Here is a 27,110-nt window from a genome sequence, read left to right as displayed (position 1 = left end):
TAGTCATGGGAAAATAATACAACATGGAGAAAAAGGAGGAATAGATTTAGAAAATCTAGAGGTGAGAAAGGACAAAAGGATTGAGATTCAATGATAAAATGGTAAAAATTCCTGCAGCATGTTAAAAATAAGGGGAAAAAAACGGAATTGGCTCAGTCTTTACATAGTTTTAAAGTTATGTATATTTCATGCCAATCTGTAACAGATTTGCCAAGATCATAACAAGAAATCAAAGAGCAATCCAGTGGCCTTTTTAGACCCCATGTACACACACTGTGCACACTAAGCTTTTATTTTGGAAAATAAAAGTGCACAATATATTTACTAAACTAAAATATATAAACTGCACAATATATTTACTTAGACTGTGAAACCTGTACAGTGAAAAAGCACCACAATGAATGACATTTTAGTGTAAACCGAATAGATAAGTGGTGGGGAGAAAAAAATGCTGTGTGGGTAATGAGAACTGAAACAATAATGAAAGAATGATAATGTAATCTCCAATTCTGTAAAGATTTTTTTTCTGTTTGGCACTATGCCATTGCCAGAGCTCATAATTCCACATTCCCAACTGCAAGACCCAACAGGTAAGACAATTAATTTTCTGAAATGCTAAGGGGGGGGGGGGGGGAATCACAATTTAGAACAACTAGAAGAAAAAGCACTCCTTTTAAGACGTATCAAATTCTTTTAACAGTTGCTTTCCAATCCAGTTTGCCTTGGAGATGAAAATTGTGAGATACCAGGTGTTTCTAAATAATTGGCTGAGTGAGTTCCTTGCTACTACTCTCCTCCAAGCTGTTTACATATATATACACTGTCACCAAGTGCATGGAAAGCCACAGTACACTCGCTGATTTGATAATAAACTCCTCCCATTTTAGCTGCTATCAAGACAAAATCTCAGTATGAATAACATTGATTGAATATCATTGGATTTACTTTATTTTTTTCAAAAAGGTTACATTTTACCTTAATGCGATTACAGCATTTTCTACATCACTCCAATCTAATGGAACCTCCTTCAGAGAACACAGAAGTTCAAGCTCCTTCATTTTGCTCTGAAAAGACACACAAAAATCGATTCTATATAATAATACAATACATTTATTCAAATTCAGTAACGTCTTTATCCTGGTCAGGGTCACACTTGGATCCGGAGCCCATTATGGGTAGGCCACTAGACAGCAATACACCATGGATGGGACGGCAGGGCACCATGCAACTCAATGACATTTCTGGTTTCAGATATTTCATATTTCAGACCTGGTTAATGATATTATGATAACCAGGGTTGACTGAGATTTGCGTGGGGAAACAAGTATTTCGAATGTATTTTTGTTGTACAGACATTATCCATTCCATAATCCCCCTTTCCCTCTCCCATTCTGTGCAACATTTCATACAACAGAAATGTATACACAATGTCTGCAATGACATGTCGCCTTTTCTTCAAAATGTATTAGATTTCATTTTGATTATATTTTCGATTAAATTTTGCTTAAAAAAGTATTTAATACTAGCCCAATTTCCCAACCATGTCATTAACTGTCTGCTTCGACTCTTCTGTGCATGTATCAGCACCCCAGTGGAGCGCTGTCAGCATTTGTTGCAGTTCCCATTTTGACCACTAGGTGTAATAACTACGAAAGCCCAAGTTGGGGATCTACAAACATGAGCAAATCGATGCCTTAATTCTGTCAAACTGCACCATTTTAAAATTGTGTATCATGCAAAACATGTAATTAGCATTGAAAAAGAATGTAAATGTATAGAGTTGTAAATGAGAATTTTATGAAGATTAATAATTGTTGAACAGCTGATACACTTTTGTGCCCAAAAGTTTGCATACCCCTTGAAGAATCTGCTAAATCTTAATACTGTTAACAAAATAAGACAGATCATACAAATCCCATGTTGTTGTTTATTTAGTTCTGTCCTGAATAAACTATTTCACATAGCAGATGTTTACATATAGTCCACAAGACAAGATAACTGAATTTATAAAAATTACCCCATTCAAAAGTTTCCATATGCTTGATTCTTAATACTGTGTGTTGTTACCTGGATGATCCACGACTGTTATGTTTTGTGAGAGTTATTCATGAGGCCCTTGTTTGTCCTGAGCAGTTAAACTGCCCACTGTTCTTAGAAAAATCCTCCAGGTCCTGCACACTCTCTGCTTTTCCAGAATCTTCTGTGTATTTGACCCCTTTCCAACAGTGACTATATGATTTTGATGAGATCCATCTTTTCACACTGAGGACAACTGAGGGACTCGTACACAATTATTACATAAGGTGCAAACATTCACTGATGCTCAAGAAGGCAACACGACACATTAAGAGCCAGGGGGGTGTAAACTTTTGAACAGGATAATCGGTGTAAATTGTTAGTATTTTGTCTTCTGGGAGACATGTAAATATCTTATTTAGCATCTGAAGGGCAGTACTAAATGAAAAAAAAAATAAGCTGTTTAAACAAAATAATATCAATTAATTTTGTTAACAGTATTAAGATTTAGCAGATTCTGCATTGAGTATGCAAACTTTTCGGCACAACTGTAAATGGGGGGGACTCCGCCCCACCTACCTCCCACGGACAAGCCACCACTGTTTCAGATGTAAATATGTGAGAATTCCAAGTTTATCTCAAAAATGTATAATCGAATAAAACACAGACTCTTAACACTGACTAAAATAGACTAGTGAAGGCAATAATTTAAAAAAAAAGTACCAGAATGCCACAAAAAAAACTCCTTGACTGAGGTTTGCACATTTCAAGACATGTTAAACTTTCCTTACCTCAAAAAAGTGGTAGTCATTGAAGAAGGGCGTGTTATTTTCTAGTTTGCCCTGTTGAGCCTCATCAACCTCATTCTGCCATTTTTGTTCTAGCTCGGCCACACTCTGAAAGACACACAAAAACCATACAACTAAATCTAAAGCTACAAAAATTATTCTTCTAACTCAGAGCTTCTCAACCTTTTGTAACTAAAGCCCTCCCCAGATCTCCTCCATCATGTGGCACACTCCCCCCATATATATATATATCTATATATAACCTCTTCTATAATGTTTTTGATAGATATTTTTATTTGTGTTTTTGTACTTTTTAAAATCACTTTTCATAACTTGTATTATTTTTTTTAAATAACTATATATCGGAAAGGTATGGAACATGGATGATCAAAAATTTCACTGTGCTGTAAGATATATGTGATCAATAAAGACTCATTATCATTATCCCATTCGTCTTGCATTGTAAAAACATTCGCATGTAAATTGGGATGAAGGGTGCATCTCGTTAGCCATGACTTTGTTAAATCTCCGGCTCTCGGCCCCTCACTGAGCAGAACAGACGCAGAGAGAGGTCTGAGTGCAACGGGAAAGCAAGACCTCACGCTTGCTGGACAGTACTGGTGACATTTGTAAAGTTGCTAAGCTTTGTCCAAAAAGTCACTAGATTTATCATTAGGCCCTTTTTTTTTCGTGGGGGGGGGGAAGAGTCGCTAAAATGGTCTGAAACGTCGCTAAGTTGGCAGCACTGACAGCTAGATAAAAGACAGGCTAAGCGATGCCTCTCACAGCAAAAAGAAAACACAGAGGGAGAGGGAACACAGGGTTTTTCCATTTACGCCCATTCAATTTGAAAAGCAATCATATACACAGAGCACCCAAATGATGCCCTGTCTGTGTTTTTTTTTCTTCTTGAAAACAAATTTGCGCCCTCCTTCCGATCTCTCCACCCCCCACCCCAGGTTGAGAACAACTGCTCTAATTTGACTTACCTTGGCTATTAGCATTTGCCACACCTTTTCATTCATGCACTTTCTTTGAACAATAAATCAGCTGCCTATTTCGACAAACTGCAATCAAGCCATTAAATGTTTAATTTTCAAAAAGAGCAGGGGTATAAAGAGTTGACTTGTTAGACACTATAAAACAAGCCAGTAAAGTAGTGGGAATAAATGTTGTAAAGAAACATGCGACATCTCCTCCCTAGCAAATCTATTGTAAAATGTTTGTTAAATCAAAGCACTGTGAAAGCATAATTTCTTTTTAAACCAAGCACATACAGTGCTGTGAAAGTGTTCGCCCCCTTTCTGAATTCCTGAATTTGTGCACATTTTTCACATGATATTTAGTCTAATTTAATAGTAGATTGTAGTAGTATATAGTTCTGCACTTCTTTCATGTCTTGTGTGCAAAGTATCAATTATGCAATCGTCAGGTCTGAATAATAATTTCAAACTAATTAACATACCCTACTCTAAATGAGTCGCCCCATAAATGCAAATTATTTCTGCATACCTGAAGCTGTCTCTCCATTGCATTAATCTTCTTGAATGCCTCAGCCATGATTTTGCACAGCAGCTCATACTCCTCTCTGTGTTCCTCTCTGTACTGCAGGTTCACTAATGACTGCAGCGAGTCGATCAGACCCAGGTGTTTTATTACACAGGACACAATCACTTCCTCTATTACATCTGGCCGGATCACCTCTCTAGAAGGAGGAACAGAAGAAAGCAATTCAGGTAAAAAGATAAATAAATAAATAAAATATGCAAATAAGTTCAAGAGTGGGACCAGGTACAGAAACATTTGAAGAGTGAGAAGTAAAAAAGGTGTCAGTTAAATATGTTTTCATACAAAGCTCGCATACAAAGCACAGCTCGCTGGTTCACTGACTTGGACTTTTTGTCTGCAGGAGGACATATCCATCTGATCAACCTCTGCCGGACCTGTTTGTTTCGCTAGCCAGGTTAGCTGCATCTCTCGCTGTAAGCCGCCTATGCTCGCACTGCTCAATAGGCTGCCCGCCTCCTCTTAAGCCTTCTGCCCCGCGTCCTAGAGCTGCCCGCCTTGACTGAGCTCTGTACCTCGCCGCCATGGTGCATACTAAACTGGCTTCAGCTTCCAACAGGGATAACCAGTCATGTGCCTGCCGGGCTGTGTTCAATGCTCTCATCTCAGCTAGGGATTCTCATCCCTTCTGCATGGTCTGCATGGGCCTAAAATATGCAGTAGAAGCCACTGATTTCCCAGAGAGTTGTTGCCACTGCCTAGGGTTTCCCAAAACGCTCCCGTGCCAAAGGCTCAAAGTGGCCACGATTTCAGACAGTCCGACTCCGATGGGGGAAACAGTGATGACTGCACGCTCCCGGGCCATGTCTTCTCTGAGCTGGGCCGACCAAAGCGACCCATCTCTCCTTGAGGGTATCTTACCAGGTGAACCCTTCTTTAAGGCCCCAGGCTAATGTTCCCGCAGCCTTACCTCAGTCCAACCTATTAAATTTTGTGAGCGAGCACCTACTCACCTCAATATCGAATGGCCGGCTCTACAAAGTGCCACTGACCAAGACAGGGATGTTTACGATGGGAAACTCCTGACCCTCTCCTGGCCCGAGAAAACAGCTCCTCCTGTTCCCCCCCGCATGTGCCAAATACATGAAATACTGCTGGGGAGACCCTCTAGGTAAAGGATATGGCGGCTCTTGGCATGGGTGACCCCCAACCCCCCTCCACCCAGCCATTGAATCCTCCATCGCGAGACACCTTAAACCCTCCCAAGGTGGCCTGCTCGCCCCCCCAAGCCCACTCTCTCCAGCAAAATGTACAGCTTTTCTGCATCCATCCACCAGGCCTCTTATAAGGTCTCAACCTTGGCTAATAGTTTATCTACTTATATTTTTGCTAATTTATTTTTCACTTGCTTATATTATCATAGGAAATGACGTGCATAATAATGAGAATTATGTGAGCAAAGATGGAGTTGGAGGTAATGAAAAATCCCACATTTTTATGTCACAAATACAATAATAGGGAAAAGAAGCCAAGTATCCTCTTGACATATCGTCAAAGGCATCAGATAGATAATAATCCTATAGTCCATTTATTATTAGGCTTAGATGATGTGGACAGTCTACCATACAAGTCCTTGTGAATTCAGTATTATTCAAGAAACAATAACGACTGGAACGACTACATTAATGTAAACCTGTGATTTGCCTTACAGTTCAGAGCTGCCTTTATAGAAAATTCATTATCACTTTTTGACCGATCAGATTTGAAAATTCAGCACTGTGGAGAGCTTTACTGACCAGTGGGAGATATTTTTGTCTCTTGTGGCTCTCTCATTCATATACTGAACTCACTGGAACCCTATTTAACCCTATTTATTCTTAAAAGGGCCAGTGCATGGGGAATTTCAAAATACACCCCCAACACTGTTCCAAAAAACTTATGGAGTGAAAGATGCAGGGGGACATACAGAGACGAAACACTGTCCTATTCTCATCTCAGGGAGCTTGTCCTTGCCACTGTGACTTCTGGCTTGCTTATAACAGATCTACATCTACACTGCAAGTTAAAGCAATGTAGGAAATGACCTGCAGATGTGCATCACCACCCAAAACATTCATTAATGGGCGAGCAATGGCAAAGTTTTTTCCCATTTTTTAAATAATGTGGATCGTCTGCAATACAAGTCCATATGTATGAGCTGAGTTCATTAATACAAACCTATTGATCTTGTTAGAGCTGCAAGTACCGTCAAAGCTGTGTTGTTACATATACGATTAACCCACGGCTTCTGATTTGAGAAACAACCATGCTGTGGTTATAAAAAGAATTCAAACACAAATACACAAGCAAATACTTAACCTGCAGTGGCAAATCCATTCATGAATGCAAAGGAATGCTGGTGAATATGTAGTAGCCTCTTGTCATCAAACATTTTGAAAGAATTTTTCTGAACATTTTTAAACAACAGAAAAGATAACTCTATGGGACACTAATAGTTTGAAATGTGGAACAAAACAATTTTGCCATTTATCCCCTCTGCTTTTTACCTTGTATATAAAGCCCCTCTGATCAAGGGCGTAACCATGGTATGGACATTGGGGGCAGTCAAGCCTCCCCAAAATTTGATACTGAAAATTCGCATATTTAGAACATAGTTTTACGATTACAGTTACCGTTTGAATTCACGTGATTTCTGAGTGATAGAAGCTCCCACGGCATGGGGAAATTGTAGGGTGCTGTGGACGTCCTGTGGGTAGACGTATTCTCTGCTCCATAACCTACCATGAAACCCACCACACCAAGTAGAGGCGAGCTAAGATGTGTGCAGGCAAACCACACACACTAACATTTAAACACGCAATCACGACTTTTAAACAAACTCAAAAAGGATGGCTACCTATGAAACTAAATTCAACACTATATATGTTGTAAATACTATTTCCCCACGGATGCTTCCAAGCAATGCTGTGCTGCCTGCATTGTGACCAGGTACCATTATTTTCCCAGAAGAGCAATGACTGACTTAGATGATCATTTTAATTTGATAAACTGAATCTTCTGTTTGTGTAACTGGTGTCATTTATTATGTTAATGTCATCATGCTGTTTAGCTTGCTATGTAATAAGTGTACAAAGTGTACAACAATATATAGTGGTAACCTGAAACATTAAAGGGTCCTGGAGTTTTCTTTTCTTAATTCTAAAGACAAACTGCCATAACTAGTTCTGAATGGATAAGTACAATATGGCCACAACTCAGACGACAGTTCCATATCTCACGTTGCCAAGCCAGCACATCTTAGCATTATGCTGAACCTTATATTTGTAAAATCACTTAGTTGTCCTTAGACCAATTGTAGTGTAAAGGAACGAAATGCTGTGCAATTTTCCTCACTTTCACTCGCATTTATAACAGTCTGTCACAACGTGAGGGTTCACAACGAACTCGGCGGGAGGATATGCAAGTGAACGTAACATTAATGGTCAAAAACTGGAACTGACGTTAGCCTAGCCTACTTCGTGGGCGTGCAAATATGAAAAGTTAATTGACATTCTTAAGAACAAACCAAGCCATGGTATGATGCCTTCTATACTAAGTTAAGGTTACCTACTATTTAGGGATCTAGTTACTTACTGTCTGAAAAAACCTTGTATGTTCTGCTGCACTTTTCTACGCTTGGCTGCTGTCTCCATTTCTTACAGACTGAGCTGCTAAAATACATCAACGAACTTGCGTCGAGTATGGGTGCAACCAAGTGTACAATTGGAGGGGGGGCACACACCGATTTTCCTTAACAAATGGAAATATATTAAAAAGGAATAGATATAAATAAACAGAATAGATGAAGAAAAGACAGATCCGTTGGCAGGGTTCATTAAAGGGGGACATATAGAAAATATTTTGTACTGTATATTGGGGGACAGATTGGTATTTCCTCAACATTGGGGGGGACACGACCCCCCCCAAAGAATGCGTGGTTACGCCCATGCCTCTGAATAAAGGAGTTCCTACATTCAATGAGTGGCACTATATACATATGAACTAATGTTATCGTTATTATTTTTGCCAAACCTCGTAATTATGGGTAATTTCTTTTTTCACATGTGTACCAGTCTCATATTTACTATACAGCTTCCTTCACAGTTTCAAAACACCATGTATCTCTTATCCCCGCCACACTTCTCCGTGCGCATCAGTGCCAGCGAAGGCATGTTTGCCCACTCCTCAAAGCTATTTTTATTTTTATACTTAAATATGAACTATTGTTATAGACACAAAATGGCACCAACTTGGTCATATTCTATGATTCATTATATCGATCGAACCAAAGCAGATTGCAACTGCATAAAAATGAATGATGGCGAACATTAACAGTGAGCATGAAGTCATCAACCTGAGGCACCCAGTCTTGCTCCAGTGCTTACTTGATGCTGGGGCGGAACTGTGGTCGAGCCTTGCCAGAGAGTTCCCTTAGACGGCCCATGATTCCTGGGGGCAGTCGGATACGTGGTAGATCACAATAAACACCAGGAATGAAGCCTGCCGGGTGAACAAGAACATCTGTTGGGTAGGTAAACTCTTGGTCTTCGTCAATGGTAAGCGGGAGCGGAGACGGAGAGGGGGTAAGAGCCGGAGAGATGGCACCATTGGCTTCTACCTGCCACTGGCATCTAAGAGCAAAAAAAAAAACAGTAAGAGGATTAATTAGATTAAAACTTAGATTAAAATTAGATTCAAACTTATTTTAATTAGAATAAAAAATGTAAAAAGCAATATATTTGTTCAGGCGACCTCTGTAAGAGTTTAGAGCAGAGTAGGTCATGGCAAGCCTCTTCCTCCCGTGTGATCTCTGGGCCGTTGTAGAGTATGCGTAACATGGAACAAGCTAGAACGGAGAGACCCAAAGCAAGGTCAGCCAGAAAAGGCAGACCCCCAGAGACCTCCTCTGATGACTCCTAAAACACAAGGCCAAATGCACAAAAAATTGGACAATCAAGGTCACCAACCAGGAGAACATTACACACTAAGTATTTTTAAACCACCATAAAGCTGTCATGATCATTTTAGTCATTATCTGCTTGTTGGAACAGATCTCTAGTTGGAGGGCTAGGGCTGGCTGTGTGTCCAATCTTTTTTTCCCCCCATCACGCTATCTACAGAATTTTTAGTTCTGTAAAGAGAAAAAAAACTCCTTTGTGCATTTCACTACTAAAATGTTTTTTTTTTAATTGGGTATGTATGATCAATCATCCTTGACAGGCTGATGCTACAACAGGAACAAAGAACCTAAAGAACAGTTTCATAGAGGTTATACAGTGGCAAGAAAAAGTATGTGAACCTTTTTGGAATTTCATGGTTTTCTGCATAAATTTGTCATGAAATGTGATCTGATCTTCATCTAAGTCAAGGGTATTGACAAATATAATGTGCCTTCTTCTTGCCACTGCACATTGCTCCTCCAAAGATGTATTGATGACTATACTATATTTTGCCCCATTGAAAAAAACAACAAAAACAACAACAACAACAAAAAAAACTGTTTCAAATTTTGATTAGTATTTTTGAAGACAGGGCCATGGGAAGACTAGGCTGCAATATGACTCTCAAAATCCTTTAGACCTTAGTAGCAGTAATTGAACAGACCATGAAGGTTACAATTTCATCAAGAGGCCATCATCTCTCCATCAGTGATGTTAACCCAGACGGCATCACAATCCAAGAATCCAAGCTCCATACCTTCATGCTGTCCTAGGCCACAGGTGTCAAACTCACAGGTGTCAGGCTCATGGGCCAAACACAGCCTGCTGCCATGATTCATTTAGTCACCAAAAACTTGTTAAAAAAAATACTCTAACAGCTCATAGTGCCTACTACTTAACCTTTTTCATAGTACATAGAACTCACACCAGAGCCGAAGCATAGTGGCAATGAGCTTCGGAGTACATAGGCTCGCATCTCAGAGTGCTCAAATGTGGAAATGTTCAAATCAACACTTACTTGCTGCAAGTTTGAGCCATGTCTAAAAAGATTTAGAAACATAACAGATATTGCACTTTAATGTGATTCAATAATTGACTCCAAACCCCAAAATGTATGACCCTGTTTAGAGACCAATAACTATGTAGGAAAAATAATAGTTGATGGAGCCAGCAAGATAGGAAACTAAGGATATGTAGGGTGAATTCAGGGACACTGGAATATCCGGTAAACTGGGACAGTCAATCTTAGCATCATTTATTTTCTGACCTGATGAAAGTGAAATTCAAAACTTACTTTAAAGTGCTTAAGCACTTAAATAAGGAAATACTTGATAGAAATAATATGATTTCATTTGTGTGAAATTTTATAAAGGGGTGTGGTCAGCAGCAAAAATAAGCCCCCCCCCCCCGGTGTTAATTGATAAATGTTTGTTTTTTAATTATAGATTAAACATTATTACATTACTCACAAAAATGCTGATGTTTCCCAGGAGAAATTTGAGTTTGAGATCCATGCTCTTGACCATCCACATGTGTCCTTAGAGCAATACTGTCAAAAATTACTTTGGGAATTATTCTTGGTGATTGGGGAGCCCTTAATAAACATTATAAATTCAGCCACTCAGCTCAGAACATGACCCAAAGCTAAGAAAAACCACTTATTAATCCATCTTAAACTTCTACTTGCTCTACTTACTGTACAATGTCCAACACATCTTTTCCAAGATTTTGAATAAAGTCCAAGAGTTCTATTCTTTTGTAAGTAAGAATAAAAAGCATGATGTATTAAACTAATGTATAGTCCGGAATCTGGCATTGGCACTTACAGAATCAGCACTTACCACTGTCATGGTTATGATTTTATTTGTCAGGCTGTTAACGATAATGAGTCTTTATTGATCACGTATACATATGCACAGTGAAATTCTTTTCTTTGCATATCCCAGCATGTCAGGAAGCTGGAGTATCAGCCATGATCAGCCCCTGGAGCAGAGAGGGATAAGGGCCTTGCTCAAGGGCCCAACAGCGGCAGCTTGGTAGTGCCGGGGCTTGAACCACCAACCTTCTGATCAGTAACCCAGAGCCTTAACCGCCAAGCCACCACTGCACCGAAACTGTTACCAGTTGGTAAGCATAAAATTAATATTCTTTAGAATCTATAGCAATGTTTTAGATCTCACCACAGATGTTTAACAGGGTTAAAACAGGGGTTCACAAACCTTTTGGCCAAACAACCCCAAATGACCATTATGAATTTTCTGCGAGCCCAAGCCTTGACCAGCCTACATCTTTTAAATTCCAGATTTACAATTCAGGACTACTGCATTATTAGGACATTTTATGGTGTCAGTAACATACAGCATGTGTACCATAAATGACTCGAAAACCACAGGAACTTACCAGTCAACTGGCTTTATAAGAGTCATGCATTTCTTGACACTGCTTTTCAAAAGGGCTCATTTGAAGGTGCGAGGGGTCAATTTTTTTTTTATTCAAACATTAACTGTAATGGGGAAAACTGGTTAGTTGTAGCACTCAATAACAGTTTGGAAAGGAAGTGATTTGAGACAGAACTCTATTTTTTGTTTGGGTTTTTTTAAGCTGGGGAAATTTTCACTTTCTATTGTTGAATTCCCATGAAGAATAGTGAAAAAATTATCTGAATGTGGCTGACTGAATGTGACCACCACACATTATTTCGAATTCAAGTTGAAAAGTTTTAGCACTTCTGTCTAATCAGACCAAAAGGTTTTCTACCTCATTTTGATTTGTTCACTTGAAAATATCTACCATATTTCTTACACAGGTAATTTGTTTTACATGAATTTGAAATTAAGTCTTATAATTAAAAAGGGGATATTCTCAGTATTTCTTTTTTTGCACACACCTTTATACAGCAACTAGTATATTCAATTGTGCAATCTGAGACAATAAAAGCTACAAATAGAAAAACAGTTTGATTTTACTAGTTATAGTAATATCCTAAGTGACTCTTGATTGGTTTATACCATGTCTTTATGGTAAAATGCTTTGCCGTGACAACTGAATCTTTTGAAAATGCGTATTATTATTATTTTACGAATGTACTTGCCTGTGCTCGGACAGTGCAGGAGAAACCCCACATTGCTTTGTCTGGTGTGTTGTGTTCACGGCCACTTCTCATCTCAAAGGAAAATGTCACAGTGTCACCCTCCACCTGAGAAACAACAAAACATGTGATGAGTGCATCTGTGTGTGTAAGCACTTGCATGCAAGAGTCACTTTGTAACACTAATTTATTTTAACCCTGGTTGTTGAGAAGCATTAGCAATTATACAAATCAAAAGTTATGTGGTCATATGCATTTCTGCCGTCTCCACAAATGGCTCGGGTGATCAGATCACAACACATCTCTAAGACGCATGCAGTTGTATCCAAGTGTTTGGCTATCCATCACTATAGTACATATTTTGCTGATTTTGTTTTTTAAGTTAAAAGAGATAAACATATTCTCCAGCAAACTATTTTTTTTTTATAAAAATGTTTATGCAGATAATAATGCAGAGTTATTTATATATAATGAACTTAAATTAAAAAATAGGAATTGCAGCACATACAAAACTTTGGACACCCTAAGTCAGTACTTGGCAACACCCCTTGGCTGATATCATGGTATGCTTTTTGTCTTTTCATCGCTATTTTAGGAACTTTTCAACTACCATTTCTTGGAGACCGTTTCTAGCTCTAATATATTCTATGGCCATCTTGCATGCACAGCATGTTTAAGATCTGCCTACATACAGTCCCCTGCGAAAGCATTGGAACGGCAAAGCCAGTTCTTTTTGGCTTCAGAGCTTTCATTTTCTGATATTTACATCTAGATGTGTTAAACAACTTAGAACATAAACACCTTTTGTTTGAACTCACCCATTTTTCAAGTGATCAAAAATACTAGAACATGTGACTGACAGGTCTTTCTTGTTGCCCAGGTGTGGCCTGTTAGATTGATTGTTTAAAAAGGTGATAGCTCTGATAGTTTGGTTTGAGCCCTGGGTTTCACCTGTGAAGACTGCACTTGTTAAAAAAGGATGAACCATCACAAAAAGCTGTCTATGTGAGAAACACAAGCCATTTTAAAGCTAAGAAAGAGGGAAAATTAATCAGACATGGCACAAGCATTGGGCATAGCCAATACAACAATTTCAAAGGTCCTGATAAAGAAAGAAACCACTGGTGCACTAAGAACCAGACATCAAACAGGTTGACCAATGAAAATAGAAGCAGTTATTGACAAACATTGTGAGAACTATGAAGAAAACCCAATAACAACAGGCAGTGACATCACCAACAACCTCCACAGGGCAGGGGTGAAGGTATCACAATCCACCTTTCAAAGAAGACTTTGACAGCAGAAATAGAGGCCACACCACAAGATTCAAACCACTCATCAGTGGTAAGAATCGAAGATGATACTGGAATTTGCAAAGAAATACAGAGATGAGTCACAAACATTTTGGAACCAAGATTAACTTCTACCAAAGTGATAGAAGGGCCAGAGTGGAGGGGCGCTGCTGAGCCGCTGATGGAGTAAGACGCAAAGTTGGAGGCTCCTGCTGATTTCGATTAAAACTGTAATTAACTTGCACTTTTCAGTCATACAATAGATTTTGACTTATTCTACTCAGTTTTTTGTTTGCACGTTTAACTTTGTGGTATGTTAAAATGTCTGGAAAAAACACGAAAGCTCGTGGCACTATTCAGACACAACTGAGGCCTGGTGTACATCCGGCAAGCGAATCGCCTTCTTCCCCTGAATCCACCTCGCTGCGCGGTGACCCCGACTTCGTCGCCATCAAGCTCGAGTTGCTGGCTTCGCTGAGGAAGGACATTGTTGATATTTTTAGAAAGGAACTCCAGGAGCCTCTCGGGGATGCACGGTCAACTATCAAGCTTGACCTGCAAGCCGTGAAGACACAGCTGGTTAGTGAAAAAGTTGCTACCGATGCTACCATATCAACACTGAAAGGTACTGTTGGGGAAATGGAGCACACTCTCTCCGGTTGTACCGTTGACATAGCTCGGATGAAGACTACTATCGAGTCTCTCACTGCGACCGTAACCAAATTAGAGAATAAATGTGAGGACTTGGAGTCTAGGTCACGGCGCAATAGCATTCGGATAGTGGGCGTTCCAGAGGGGCCTGACACATGTACAACTGCTGCTGTAGCGGCCTTGCTGAAGGAGGTGTTTGGTCTGGAGAAGGAGCCGGTTTTGGACTGGTCCCACCGGACCCTTCAGCCTAAACCCAAGCCTGGTGAACGACCATGAGCTATTGTGTGCAGATTCCACTATCACAGTGACTGTGTTGACATTTTACGCCGCACGAGAGAGCTCCGACGGATTAAAGTGGGGGATTTGACCATTTCAGCCTTCCCAGACCACACAGCCAAGATAGCCTGGGCTCGAGCCGCATTTAACGAGGTTAGGCATCAACTTCGTGGCATTGAGGGCGCTCGCTATGGAATACTTCACCCAGCATGGCTTCGCATTACATATAACGGTGTTCAGAGAGACTTCGTTTCAGCGGAGGAAGCAGGGGACTATGTCAAATTCTTGACATCTGGGTGAGCTGCATCACCTACGACAGTGGCGTCTTTTTCACGCTCCTTAACTCTACCTCTGTAATAATGTGGTTCACTGTTTTGATGGTCTGACTAGGTTAGAGTTTCTGTTTAAATTATGTTAGTATTTTTTCCTCTGCCTTACGTGCTACACTGTTACATTATCTGTATTTCGTCTAATTTGTAACAAGTCTTTGAAAGATTATATTTGTTATTGCGCGCAGACTGTTTTTCAGTCTTGAAGTCAGTAGGGGCCGTTTCTCTTACTGGAACTTTTTTGGTAATATTTTTTGGTTAGTTCAGCTTATGGACTGAGTTTTTTTGTGGACGACTTTTGGTTACACTTTTCTGCTTTGTTCTTTTGGTATAAGAAGACTTTGGGTGTGTGTGTTTAGGGGTTTGTTGGGGGGAGGGGGTCCCACTTCGGCTCTAATTGGCTATTTGTATCCCTGTGGTTTACTTTATTTAAATGGTTAATAGTAATATGGATCCCAGCAGGCTTGCTAAAGAAGCTGAGGGTGAAGGTGATGGACTGGCCAAGCATGTCTCCAGACCTAAACCCTATTGAGCCTCTGTGGGGCATCCTCAAATGGAAGGTGGAGGAGCACAAGGTCTCTAACATCCACCAGCTCTGTGATGTCGTTATTGGAGGAGTGGAAGAGGACTCCAGTGGCAACCTGTGAAGCTCTGGCAGTGCTGGAAAATAATGGTGGCCACACAAAATATTGACACTTTGGGCCCAATATGGACATTTTCACTTAGGGGTGTACTCACTTTTGTTGCCAGAGGTTTAGACATTAATGGCTGTGTGTTGAGTTATTTTGAGGGAACAGCAAATTTACACTGTTACACAAGCTGTACACTCACTACATTACTTTGAAGCAAAGTGTCATTTCTTCAGTGTTGTCACATGAAAAGATATAATCAAATATTTACAAAAATGTGAGGGGTGTACTCACTTTTGTGTGATACTGTGTATTATAGTTGCTGGTACCCTAATGCAAAGACAGGTGTTGTTGGTAAATGTATAATGCTCCAAACTTTGATGATGTAGAGTTTGCTAAATAGATTGTTGAGCAACCTCCCCTTTTTAAATACTCACCTGTTGATTTTCGGAGAGGATTTAAACTGCGTTTTTGACCCAAACTTGGATCGGTCTAATCCCCGTACTCTGAATCAATCTGCTATGTCTAAAACAGTTTTCCGATTTTGTGTGTCAGAATGGTCTCGTTGATCCATGGAGATCCCGTAACCCCTTTCTTAAAAAGTTTTCTTTCTTCTCCCAGGTGCATCATTCCTATTTGAAGATTCATTATTTTTTATAGACAGCACTCTTGATTCTTGCGTAGTTTCTTCTGACTATTTGGGTAATGTAATTTCTGACCATGCACCTCTACAATTAGATATTCGACTTTCTATTTATAAACGTAGCTCACCCCCTTGGAGATTTAACTCTTCTTTTGGCAGACAGTGAATTCTGTGAGTTCATTTAAACAACTTCTTATGACTTTCTTTTCTTCAGTCAGAATGACTCCACTTCTTTCATTGTTATGGGAGACACTTAAGTCCTATATCAGACGGCAGATTATTTCTTACTCCGCTCTCTCTAATAAAAGGCACACTGCTAGATTTAATGAACTCACATCTGCAATCAGTAGCCTCGATCAAAGATATGCATTGAACCCTTCTCCAGAACTTCTTAAACAGAGTCTCGACTTACAGGCAGAATTTAATCTTACTCCAACTAAAGAAGCAGAACGCTTGTTGTTACGTACTCGTGGTTCACACCATGAACATGGCGACAAGCCAAGTCGTTTACTGGCACATCAGCTAAGACAACAGGCCATTTCCTGTCTCATACCCAGTATTAAAAACACTTAAATGGTTAATGGCACACTTATATAGTGCTTATATATGACGCACTTATATAGCGCTTTTATCCAAAGCGCTTTACACTGTGATATAAACACTTATAATATTGTCACTATAGGGCCCATGGAAATTAATGCTACTTTTAAATCATTTTACTCTTCTCTTTATAAAGCCGAATTTCCTGCAGACAATACTAAATTGAATGCATTTGTTCAAAACCTTTGTAACCCTGTTATTGATTCGAATACTGCCAAGCAACTGGACTCCCCACTCTCGCTTGAAGAAATTTTAAATTCAGTTAAAACTATGCAATCTCACAAAGCTCCCGGCCCGGACGGGTTTCCAATTGAATTTTTTTTTTTAAATGTTTATTGGAAAATTAGCACCACTGCTTTTATCTGTGTTCAACGAATCCTTGGAATGTGGGTCTTTGCCTCCAACTCTGACACAAGCCACTATAGCTCTCCCTCTTAAGGAGGGTAAAGATCCAACCTCCTGTGGTTTTTATAGACCGCTGTCTCTGCTTAATGCAGATGTAAAGGTGTTGGCAAAAGTAATTGCATATCATTTAGAGAAAGTGCTCCCTTATATTATATCTGAAGAGCAGAACGGTTTTATAAAGGGACGTCAGTTGTTTTTCAATACCAGTAAACTCTTTAATATAATTTATTCAAAGCATTCGGCTGAGCTTCCTGAGATTGTAATTTCTTTAGATGCTGAAAAAGCATTTGACAGGGTTGAGTGGGAGTATTTGTTTGCAATTTTGAGGAAATTCGGATTCCTTTACGCATCCCCTAAAGCCAGGGTTCAGACGAACGATATTTGTTCGGATTATTTTGCTCTCGGATGAGGGTGTCGCCAAGGTTGTCCTTTATCCCCTCTGCTTTTTGCTGTCGCTATCGAGCCTCTGTCTATACTATTAAGATCTTCCCACTTGTTTAAAGGAATAGTCCGATACAGTGCCGAATACAAATTGTCGCTATATGCTGATGATTTGCTGTTGTATGTAACTGATCCTATTGCCTCTGTGCCTTCTGTCTTAGGTGTTCTGGAAACTTTCAGTTTTGTCTCGGGTTATAAATTAAATTTGGAGAAAAGCAACAGTTTTCCTGTCAATACTGCAGCATTTTCTCTCCAACAGTCAGATCTACCTTTTCGATGTAGTCAGTCAGGGTTTAAATACCTAGGTATCAACATGACACGTTCTTTATCTAATCTTGTAATCAGCTAATTTCACTCCCCTTATCTCAAAGATTAAAGCCAAAATCAAAGTTGGGGTAACCTCCCCCTTTCTCTAATTGGCAGGATCAGTGTTGTTAAAATGAATATATTTTAGAAGTTTCTTTTCTTATTTCAGTTAGTTCCTCTTTTTCTGCCAAAACAATTTTTCGAATCATTAGATAAAATAATTAATTCTTTTATTTGTGTTGGGAAGCCACCAAGGGTTCGTAAAACTTTAGTGCAGAGATGGAGACTTAGTGGAGGACTTGCATTACCCAATTTTCAATTCTATTACTGGGCTGCGCACATCCATAAACTCTGCTACTGGGTTAAATCTCCTGGATCTTTTTGGAACCATCATCTTGTAGGGAATCCTCTATACCTGCTTTACTTTATTCCTCTCTACCTACAAAACACTCTCTATATACAGATAATCAAGTTGTCCTTAACACACTTAAGATTTGGTATCAATTTAGACGGCGCTTTAAATTTGTAGGTGCATCCTCTTTGGGTCCTTTAAGCAACAACCACTTATTTCCTCCATCGTGTTTGGACTCTACATTTTCAGTGTGGTATGACAAGGACATTAAACAATTTAAAAGATCTGTATGCTGATGGTGTCTTTGATAGCTTTGCGAATCTGTCATCTACTTATGACCTCCCTGTGACACATCTGTTTCGTTATTTTCAAACTCGCAATTTTGTTTCTAAATGTTTTCCTAATTTCCCCTCTGCACCTCCTCAACAGGCTTAGAAAAGCTTGCTTTCAAACAATCCACATCAGAGAGTAATGATTTCTAAGATTTAGGATTTTATTCTGGCGCTAGGTAGTCAGTCGAGTCCCAAAATTAAGAATGTGTGGGAAATGGAGTTAGGAGTACAAATAAGTGAAGAGTGTTGGGAACGTGCTAAAGGTAGGATACAGTCTACTACTTCTTGTGCTCGTCTTGGATTCATACAATTCAAAATTTTACATAGGGACCATTTGTTTAAGTCGAGACTTTCTGTAATATATCCAGAAGTAGAGGACAAGTGTGATAAATGCCATGGCTCTCCCTGTCATCTTGGCCATATGTTTTTCTTTTGCCCTGGTCTCTGCGGTTTTTGGACTGGTTTCTTTACTATCATCATGTCCACTATTCTCAGAGTACATTTAAAACCTTGCCTATTGATTGCTATATTTGGGATTCCTGATGCCTCAGTTCCATTAACTGTTAACTATTCCACATACACGCTTAAAATCTATGGGTGACAGGGCTTTTTCTGTCTATGCTCCTTCACTTTGGAACTCTCTTCCTCCTGAACTCAGGGAAACTCAGACCTTTGGCATTTTTAAAGCTCAACTTAAAACACACAACTTGCATTTGACTGCTGATGTCTTCTTTTATTATTATTTTATTATTATTAACGTTGCTGTTCTTATTAGTTTTTATGTGTTTTATTTTTCTGTGTACTGCTTATTTTGTGTACAGCGCTTTGAGAAACTGCTTTTAAAGGCGCTTTATAAAATAAAGTTATTATTATTATTAAGCTCTGTACAAAAAGACATTATCGCTTTCACATCCCTAATAGCAAGACGTTCCCTACTGTTGCATCGGAAGTCTGCTAAATATCCAACTGTCTCCCAGTGGCTAAAGGACGTGATTTTTTTTTTTTTTTTTAAAAACTCGAGAAAATAAAGTATACGATGAGGGGTTGTACTGACAAGTTTTTTCTTATAAATGGCAACCCTTTATTTCATATTTTATGGAGTTACAGACACTGCCCTCTTGAATTTTTGTGCCTGTTGTCGGATTTTACAATGTATACTTAGCCAGATATAGATATTGGTTAGCCATGATGAGCTGGGGTGGGGGGTGGTTGTTTAGTTGATTGTACTCTTTAATTTGGTTTTTCTTTTCTACACTGTGCATGTATGTGTGTATATGTAAGTATAACAAAAATGAGAATGGTATTGTTGCTATGTGACAGGAAGTATGTTTTCTTTCTCAATAAAAATATTTGAGGAAAAAAAAAAGAAGGGATAAGTGGAGAAAGAAGGGATCTACTCTATATAAAACATATGAGCTCATCAGTCAAACACGGTGGAGGTTGTGTCATGGCTTGTGCTAGCATGGCTGCTCTGGAATGGGCCGAGTAATCTTTACTGATGTTATTGATGGTAGCAAAGGAGGCATGTTCTATGTAGATCTTCTAGAGGTAAATATCAGGTAATAAAAGCTGAAATTCTGATCGCTCATCTCATTCATTTTTTTTTTTAAATCTCAAAGCCAAATGACTTCAGTATAGAGCCAAAAACAAAGCATTGGCCTTGCCAATAAAATTACTCCTAAGCCTTCACAGTAGAATGGTTCACCACCACTCCTGTCTCATCTAAACCATCTTGCAGGTCTTTAGTGTCATATGGGAGGTGTTGAGGCCTTTCTGCCCAGCAAATATCTGAGATAGTTTTATCAGAGAGTTTTCCTGGTCTTCTTGGTCTTTCTTGACTTCCACATTTCCTCTTAACTGCCATTTCTTAATGACATTTCAGACAGTGGAACCTATGAGCTGGAAGTGTTTTGATCTATAAAGTTAATGACTATACAGTGCTGTGAAAAAGTACAGATTTCTTCTGTTTTTGTGAATCTCTCATACCAAACCGTTTTAGATTTTCAAACAAAATAGAACATAAAACAAAGGCAACCTGAGTAAACATGCAATGCAGTTTTATTTATTTATTTTATTGAAGCAAAAAAAAAAAAAAAAGTTATCCAACACCTATTACCCATGTGAAAAACTCATTTCCCATTTAAACTTCAAATCTGGTTGTGGCACCTTTAGCAGCAATAACTGCAACCAAACACTTCTGATAACTGAAAATATACTTTCACTTACTTATAGGATTAGGAATTACTCATATGCTTTGGATTTATTGTCTTGCTGCATAATCCAGTTGTGCATGAGGTATGAGGATCATGAAGGTGAGTTTTGGCAAAATCCAGATGAGTCTTAATGTTCTTCTGGGTTAGCAGTGGTTTTCACCTCGCCACTCTTCCATGGATGCCATTTTTGCCCAGTGTCTTTCTGATAGTGGAGTCATAAACAGTGACCTTTATTGATGCAAGAGAGGCCTGTAGGTCCTTTGATGTTGTCCTTGGGTCTTTTGTGACTTCCTGGATGAATAGTTCCTGTGCTCTTGGAGGAATTTGGAAGGTCAGCCACATCGGGGAAGGTTCATTACTGTGCCAAGTTTTTCCATTTGGAGATAATGACTCTCACTGTGGTTCTCTGGAGTCCCAGAGCCTTTGAAATAGCTTTGTGAACCTTCCCAGACTGATGTATTTCAATCACCTTCTTCTTTATAATGTATAGACTTTCTTTCAATTTTGGCACTGTGTGTTACTGAGTAAGACCTTTTAACCAACTTCATGCTGTTGAAAAAGTTCTATTTAAGTGTTGAATTGATCGAACAGGGTTTGCAGTAATCAGGCCTGATTGTGTCTAGTCCAGCTGAACCCCATTATGAATGCAGTTCCAAAGATTTGGGGAATTAGTATCTATAGGGGCAAATACATTTTCACACAGGCCCAGGTGGTAATGTATAACTTTTATGCTTTAATAAATAACATTATCGTTTAAAAACAATATTGTGTGTTTAATCAGGTTGCCTTTGTTTCATCTTAGATTTTGTTTTCATTTCTGAAACAATTTAGTACGAGATATACACAAAAACAGAAGAAATCAGGAAGGGGCAAATACTTTTTCACAGCACTGCACATGAGTGGATAACATGGCACCATTTACTCCCATTATGCAGTTTTGAATCCATTTTTTGGGTCGAAATGGGAGTTGCCATCTTGCAGAAACTGGAGCCAGAGTCTGAGCAGTAGACACCTTGGAGCCAGAGCATGTGCGGTAAATACGTGCAGATGGACACTAGGTTTACCTCTCGTCTGCTCATACTGGTGATGGACATGGTGCGTGAACGTGCATGTTGGCACGTCAGCCAAAAGTACGGTTTTATTAATATGTAAAATGCTCAATTGAAGTCACACATTTTTATGGGTATATGGATTATATCATTTTCAGGAAAAGATTTTAGAGCTTTGAGCCGTGACTGACTGAACTACCATTTGCTAGCTAGCTAACCTTAATGATAATAGGGCTGACAACCCTATTATCATTAAGGTTAGCTAGCTAGCAAATGGTAGTTCAGTCAGTCACGGCTCAAAGCTCTAAAATCTTTTCCTGACAATGATAAAATCCATATATAAATTGATTATTGACCTCGATTATGATTTTGAATGCCCACGATTACATGAATATGATCGACAGTGATATTGACGTTTAAGTTTTGCCCTCCGCTCATAGAAAACTACGCTGCAGATCGAATCAAGCGCTTCCTACACTTACAGCCAATCACCACAGAGCGGCGCAGGGATGACGTCATTTTGTAATGCCAAAACCCGGAAATGAGTAAGCATTTTAGCACTCGAGCTGACAGCTTCGCTTTGTGCTCCAGCGCTTGCGCGAGGGGAAATCATGACACTAACATGTTGCTAGATGGGACTACAGACGTTGTCGAGGACATTAAACCACATCATGCCGAACAAGAAAAGTCTTTGCAGATAAACTGGTTCAGGTGTGCTGTGCAAAAAAACGTGGATGAAAATTAATCCACAGAGTAAATCTGTATTATGGAAAATGTTTTAAATCAAGTTTGGAAAAGTTGTTGGAAGCTTGGTAATGGTGACGTTGAAGTTGAACGACCGTGGTGTAGTTCGTTTATAGTACACGGTTAGCTGTTTATTTCTGGTGATTCTATTTAGGCTTCAAACTTCATGAAAGTTGTGTTCATTTGTGAAAATTATCTTGGTGGACAAAATGTGTTAGTATTGTAAACTTTTGTTGATCACAGAGCTTATTTTTTTGCAATAATCCAAAAGGGTCAGCCATGATACAGCGCCCTGGAATTCAGAGAGGGTTAAGGGCCTTGCTTGAGGGCCCAACATTGGCAGCTTGGCAGCGCTGGGGCTTGAACCTCCGACCTTCCGATCAGTAACCCAGAGCCTTAACTGCCAAGCCACCACCGCCCATCCATCCATTTAATCAACATACTGTAAGTATAAGTAGGTAATTTAATGTACTAACTGCAAATATAATGGAAAGCAGCAGTCAACCTTTACACTCAACACAAATTAATAAATCGCTGCTTTCCATGATTTTAATCTAGCTCTGATCCCTGCAGCAAGTTACCCATCTAAATGGAGAAGTGCACTCTTATATTGTCTGCTCATTCTGTGGATGTAGTCCATTTAAAAAGGAGTGATTGGCTAACCTTAACAAGCTACTAAAAGTTTCACTAATGTCATACAGTCAATAGTAAATGACTATGAAATTTAGTTAGTGTTAGCGACCTTGGTTTATGCAATCATGTTTTGCAGTACAATGGGCTAGCTTAAACAACAAAATGAGCAACATATCAGAAAAAGTTCCCCGCTAAGGGTCAGTTAGAACAAGTCACAACAGAACACCACATGGCTTTGCTACAGAACCATCAACAGTTTCAGGTGCATGTTGGAAAGTGCATACACATTCATGAGGTTCGGCTGTCATGTCCAATACGGTCAATCACAACCACATCAACCAATCAAACACATTCTTTATCACCAAATAACTCCTAATCATAAGGAAAAACATTAGAGGAGATAAGGTCAACGTAACTTGTAAAAACTACATAACCCTATTCCTGAAAATAATTTCTGGAGGTGTGAATTAAAATGGAAATATGCCACCTGTCCCATTCATAAACACGGGAATGGACGGTATTGAATATTGTGCAGCAACCAGCCGATAGAGGGTCTTAGAGACATCTTGGCTTTACTTTTGAATCCTTGTTACAATGTCCACCCATATACAGTCATTGGGAAAAACAAAGTACACCCTCCTTCAATTTTATGTTTTATTTATCATCAGGGCCTAAATAACAATTGCGTGGGCCTCACCAACTTAAACAAATGACCTCAGGTGACAACAAAAACTACAACAGATGTAAATTTGTGATCATTTCTTCCCAAAAATTATGCCCCACAAATAAACCAATGTTCAGAAACCAGGTGGGGAAAAATAAGCACACTCTATAGAACCACCCTTTAGCAACAATAACTTGTAGTAAACAACTTCATGGACCCTTGTCCATGGCTTCATCAGTTCTTGGCCTGAATATTGTAATGCTCTCTTTTCTGGACTTCCCATTAAAACAATCAATAAACTGCAATACATCCAGAATTGAGCAGCCAGGTTTCTCTCTCATTCTAAGAAATCACCACATATCACTCCTGTACTTCGCAGGTTACACTGGTTACCTGTTTCATATCGCATCCAATACAAAGTTCTCCTCATCATTTCCAAAGCCTTACATGGTCCAGCCCCCACTGCTGATCTCATCTGTCCCTACACTCCATCACGCTCTCTCAGGTCATCTGATACCGGCCTATTATTCATGCCACATTACAAGCTGTCCTCACTCGGTGGTAGAGCTTTTTGCATAGTAGCCCCTTCACTTTGGAACTCTATTCCACAATTCCTCTGTAATTTTACCTCTGTACAAGATTTTAAAAACCAACTCAAAATCCATCTCTTTGTCCAATGTTTCTGTGACTCAACTGAATGGTCATGGTTTTTGTGTGTGTGTGTGTGTGTGTGTGTGTGTGTGTGTGTGTGTGTGTGTGTGTGTGTGTGTGTGCGGGCACGTTGTGCTATTTATGTCTGCTTTCTAATTGAAAATTGACCTTGAGTTTGTAGAAAGGCACTATAAAAAAAATAAAATTATTATTATTATTATTCTGTAGGAGTTAATCACTCTCTCATGTCTCATGTTTTAGAGAAATTCTGGCCCACTCTTCTTTACAACATTGCTTCAGTTCATTGTTTGTGGGCATATTGTGGAGGGCATTCGTTTATGCACTGCCCTCTTAAGATCCTCCCACAGCATCTCAATGCAGTTGAGGTTGGGACTTTTTATTTGGCCATTCCAACACCATGAGTTTTTTCTTCTTGAGCCATTCAGATGTGAATTTGCTGGTGTGCTTGGGATCATTATCCTGCTGCATGATGCAATTTTGGCCCAATTTAAGCTGCTGGACAGATGGCTTCAAATTTGTCTTGAGAATACTCTGGTATAAAGTGAAGTTCATTGTTGTCCAAATGACGAAGTTTCCCAGGTCCTGTGGCTGCCAAGCACAAAATCATCACCACTAACACCACCATGCTTGGCAGTAGGTATGATGTGTTTGTGGTGATATGCTGCATTTGGTTTTTGCCCAAAATGGCGTTGTGAATGATAATTAAACATCTCCACCTTGGTCTCATCAAAAGGATATTTTTCCACAACTTTTTGGGGGTTTTTTTCCCACCAGATGCAATTTTGCAAGTTGTGTTGCTATAGAAGGAGCTTTTTCTTAGTCACCCTTCCATGAAATCTATGCTTTTCTGATTGTGTCGTCATGAACATAAAAATTTTATGTGCTTACAGAGGCCTGTAGGTCACATGATGTAGTGTTTGTTTGGTTTTTTTTAACTTCATTAGACTGAATGTGCTGACACCCACTCGTGGGAAGACTGGTAACTGTCTTGAAGGCTCTCCATTTGTAAACAATCGTTCTCACTGTAGAATAGTGAATTTCAAATTGTTTGGAGATGGCATTATAACTCTTTCCAGATTGACGACCAGCAACAATACGTTGCCATGGCTGAAGTAGACACGCATCCGAGTGCTCCAGAACACTAAACTGTCAAAAGTTCTGCTTTTATAGAGGTAGTCACACTTCCTGATTGTAAGCTAATTTTGTGCATTTACACTTGGCTGCTGATTGCTATCTTAATGTTTGCAGAGGTAGAACGGGTGTACTTAGTTTTTTCCACCTGGTTTCTGAATGTTGGTTTACTTTTTTGAGAAAAAAACTACTACTAGAGTACATGTGTAAAATCTGTTGTGCTTTTTTCTTTTTTGCTGTTGTCACTTGAAGTTTATCAGTTTGTTTATAGAAGTTGGTGAGGGCCACACAATTGTTATTTAAGCCCTGCTAAATAAAAATACCGAATTGAAGGAAGACATTCGTTGTACGTGTCTGTATATAGTTTTGGTTTTGATATATATTTTATAGCCATCCCCTGCTTTGAAAGCATCAATTAGATTTATTTTCAAATCCTCAAGTCAGCTACTAAGAGGAGCCCATGGTTGTTAAGTGTTAGCACAAGGTATGGAGAGCCAGAGAATTTATAACGCTTTGAATTGTCATCAGCTGACCTTTTCTAATGACAATATCCGAGTAATTCTAAGTCCGAACAAATCAATTAAGGCCTTACAAGTTAATTTTTGAGATCCTATCAATAGAAAGGTGTCCAAACCTTTCCACATGCCAAAATTACTTTCTTTTTTCAGGAACATTAATCAAATAAAAAGTAATTGTGCATTACCATTTACAAAGTTTCTGTGTACTCCCTTTTACTTTAAAAATCAACACAATGTGCGATTTTCCCAAATGTGCCCAAACAATTGCATATAACTGTATAAACCCAATCAAACCTGTACTTCCTGCTGACATTTTCACTCTAAGGCCATTTAATAGTTAAAACATTAAAATTTTGGAATCATTTGACTTGGTTCTTTTATTTCTATTGCTTGAATATGTTCTGAAAGTTTATGAAGAAATATATTTAATGAACAGATAATTTCATCATGAAGTGTTGAGAAACAGTGAATAAATTATGTAATTAAACATTTGAATGCCCTCATTTTAAAGTCCATATAGCATACCAGTCTGTGTGTGCTTATCTTTCTCACCTTTACAAGATCTTTTGGCCAACCAGTACCCAGAACACTGCGGCTGCCGTAACCCAGGGTGTTGCCACCATGCTCAGTCACTTTGCGACTATTTGTGTTAGGACCAGCGTAGATAACAAGCTAAAAACATAAAACAGAGCAACATTTGATCACTGGGGAAACATGAAAATGTTGGAATTTTGCACAACAAATCTCATACATTCAGCCTGTAACTGGCAAATTGACAGTGCAGTTTGGCAAATTACTGTAAAGGAAAGTATAATATAACACGAATGTTTAAAACTGGAATAAAACATAGCTG

The 27,110-nt window shown here is 39.1% G+C and overlaps 1 protein-coding gene across 4 annotated transcripts in view; it reads right to left on the bottom strand.

The window, feature by feature from the left end:
* The window catches only part of LOC128598996 (probable E3 ubiquitin-protein ligase HECTD4), a 166,464-nt gene that overhangs the window by 89,932 nt on the left and 49,422 nt on the right, over positions 1–27,110 (bottom strand). For all 4 annotated transcript variants that reach the window (XM_053610277.1, XM_053610274.1, XM_053610275.1 and 1 more), the window contains exons 22-28: positions 26,810–26,929; positions 12,381–12,485; positions 9,102–9,265; positions 8,735–8,980; positions 4,317–4,509; positions 2,808–2,912; positions 976–1,064 (exon numbers count right to left, since the gene is read on the bottom strand). In XM_053610277.1, the coding sequence (XP_053466252.1) occupies positions 976–1,064; positions 2,808–2,912; positions 4,317–4,509; positions 8,735–8,980; positions 9,102–9,265; positions 12,381–12,485; positions 26,810–26,929 (1,022 nt within the window). The remainder of the gene's footprint in view (positions 1–975; positions 1,065–2,807; positions 2,913–4,316; positions 4,510–8,734; positions 8,981–9,101; positions 9,266–12,380; positions 12,486–26,809; positions 26,930–27,110) is intronic.

The sequence above is a fragment of the Ictalurus furcatus genome, chromosome 22 (assembly GCF_023375685.1).
Source record: "Ictalurus furcatus strain D&B chromosome 22, Billie_1.0, whole genome shotgun sequence".
Taxonomy (NCBI): domain Eukaryota; kingdom Metazoa; phylum Chordata; class Actinopteri; order Siluriformes; family Ictaluridae; genus Ictalurus; species Ictalurus furcatus.
This window is presented reverse-complemented; position numbering and strand designations above follow the sequence as displayed.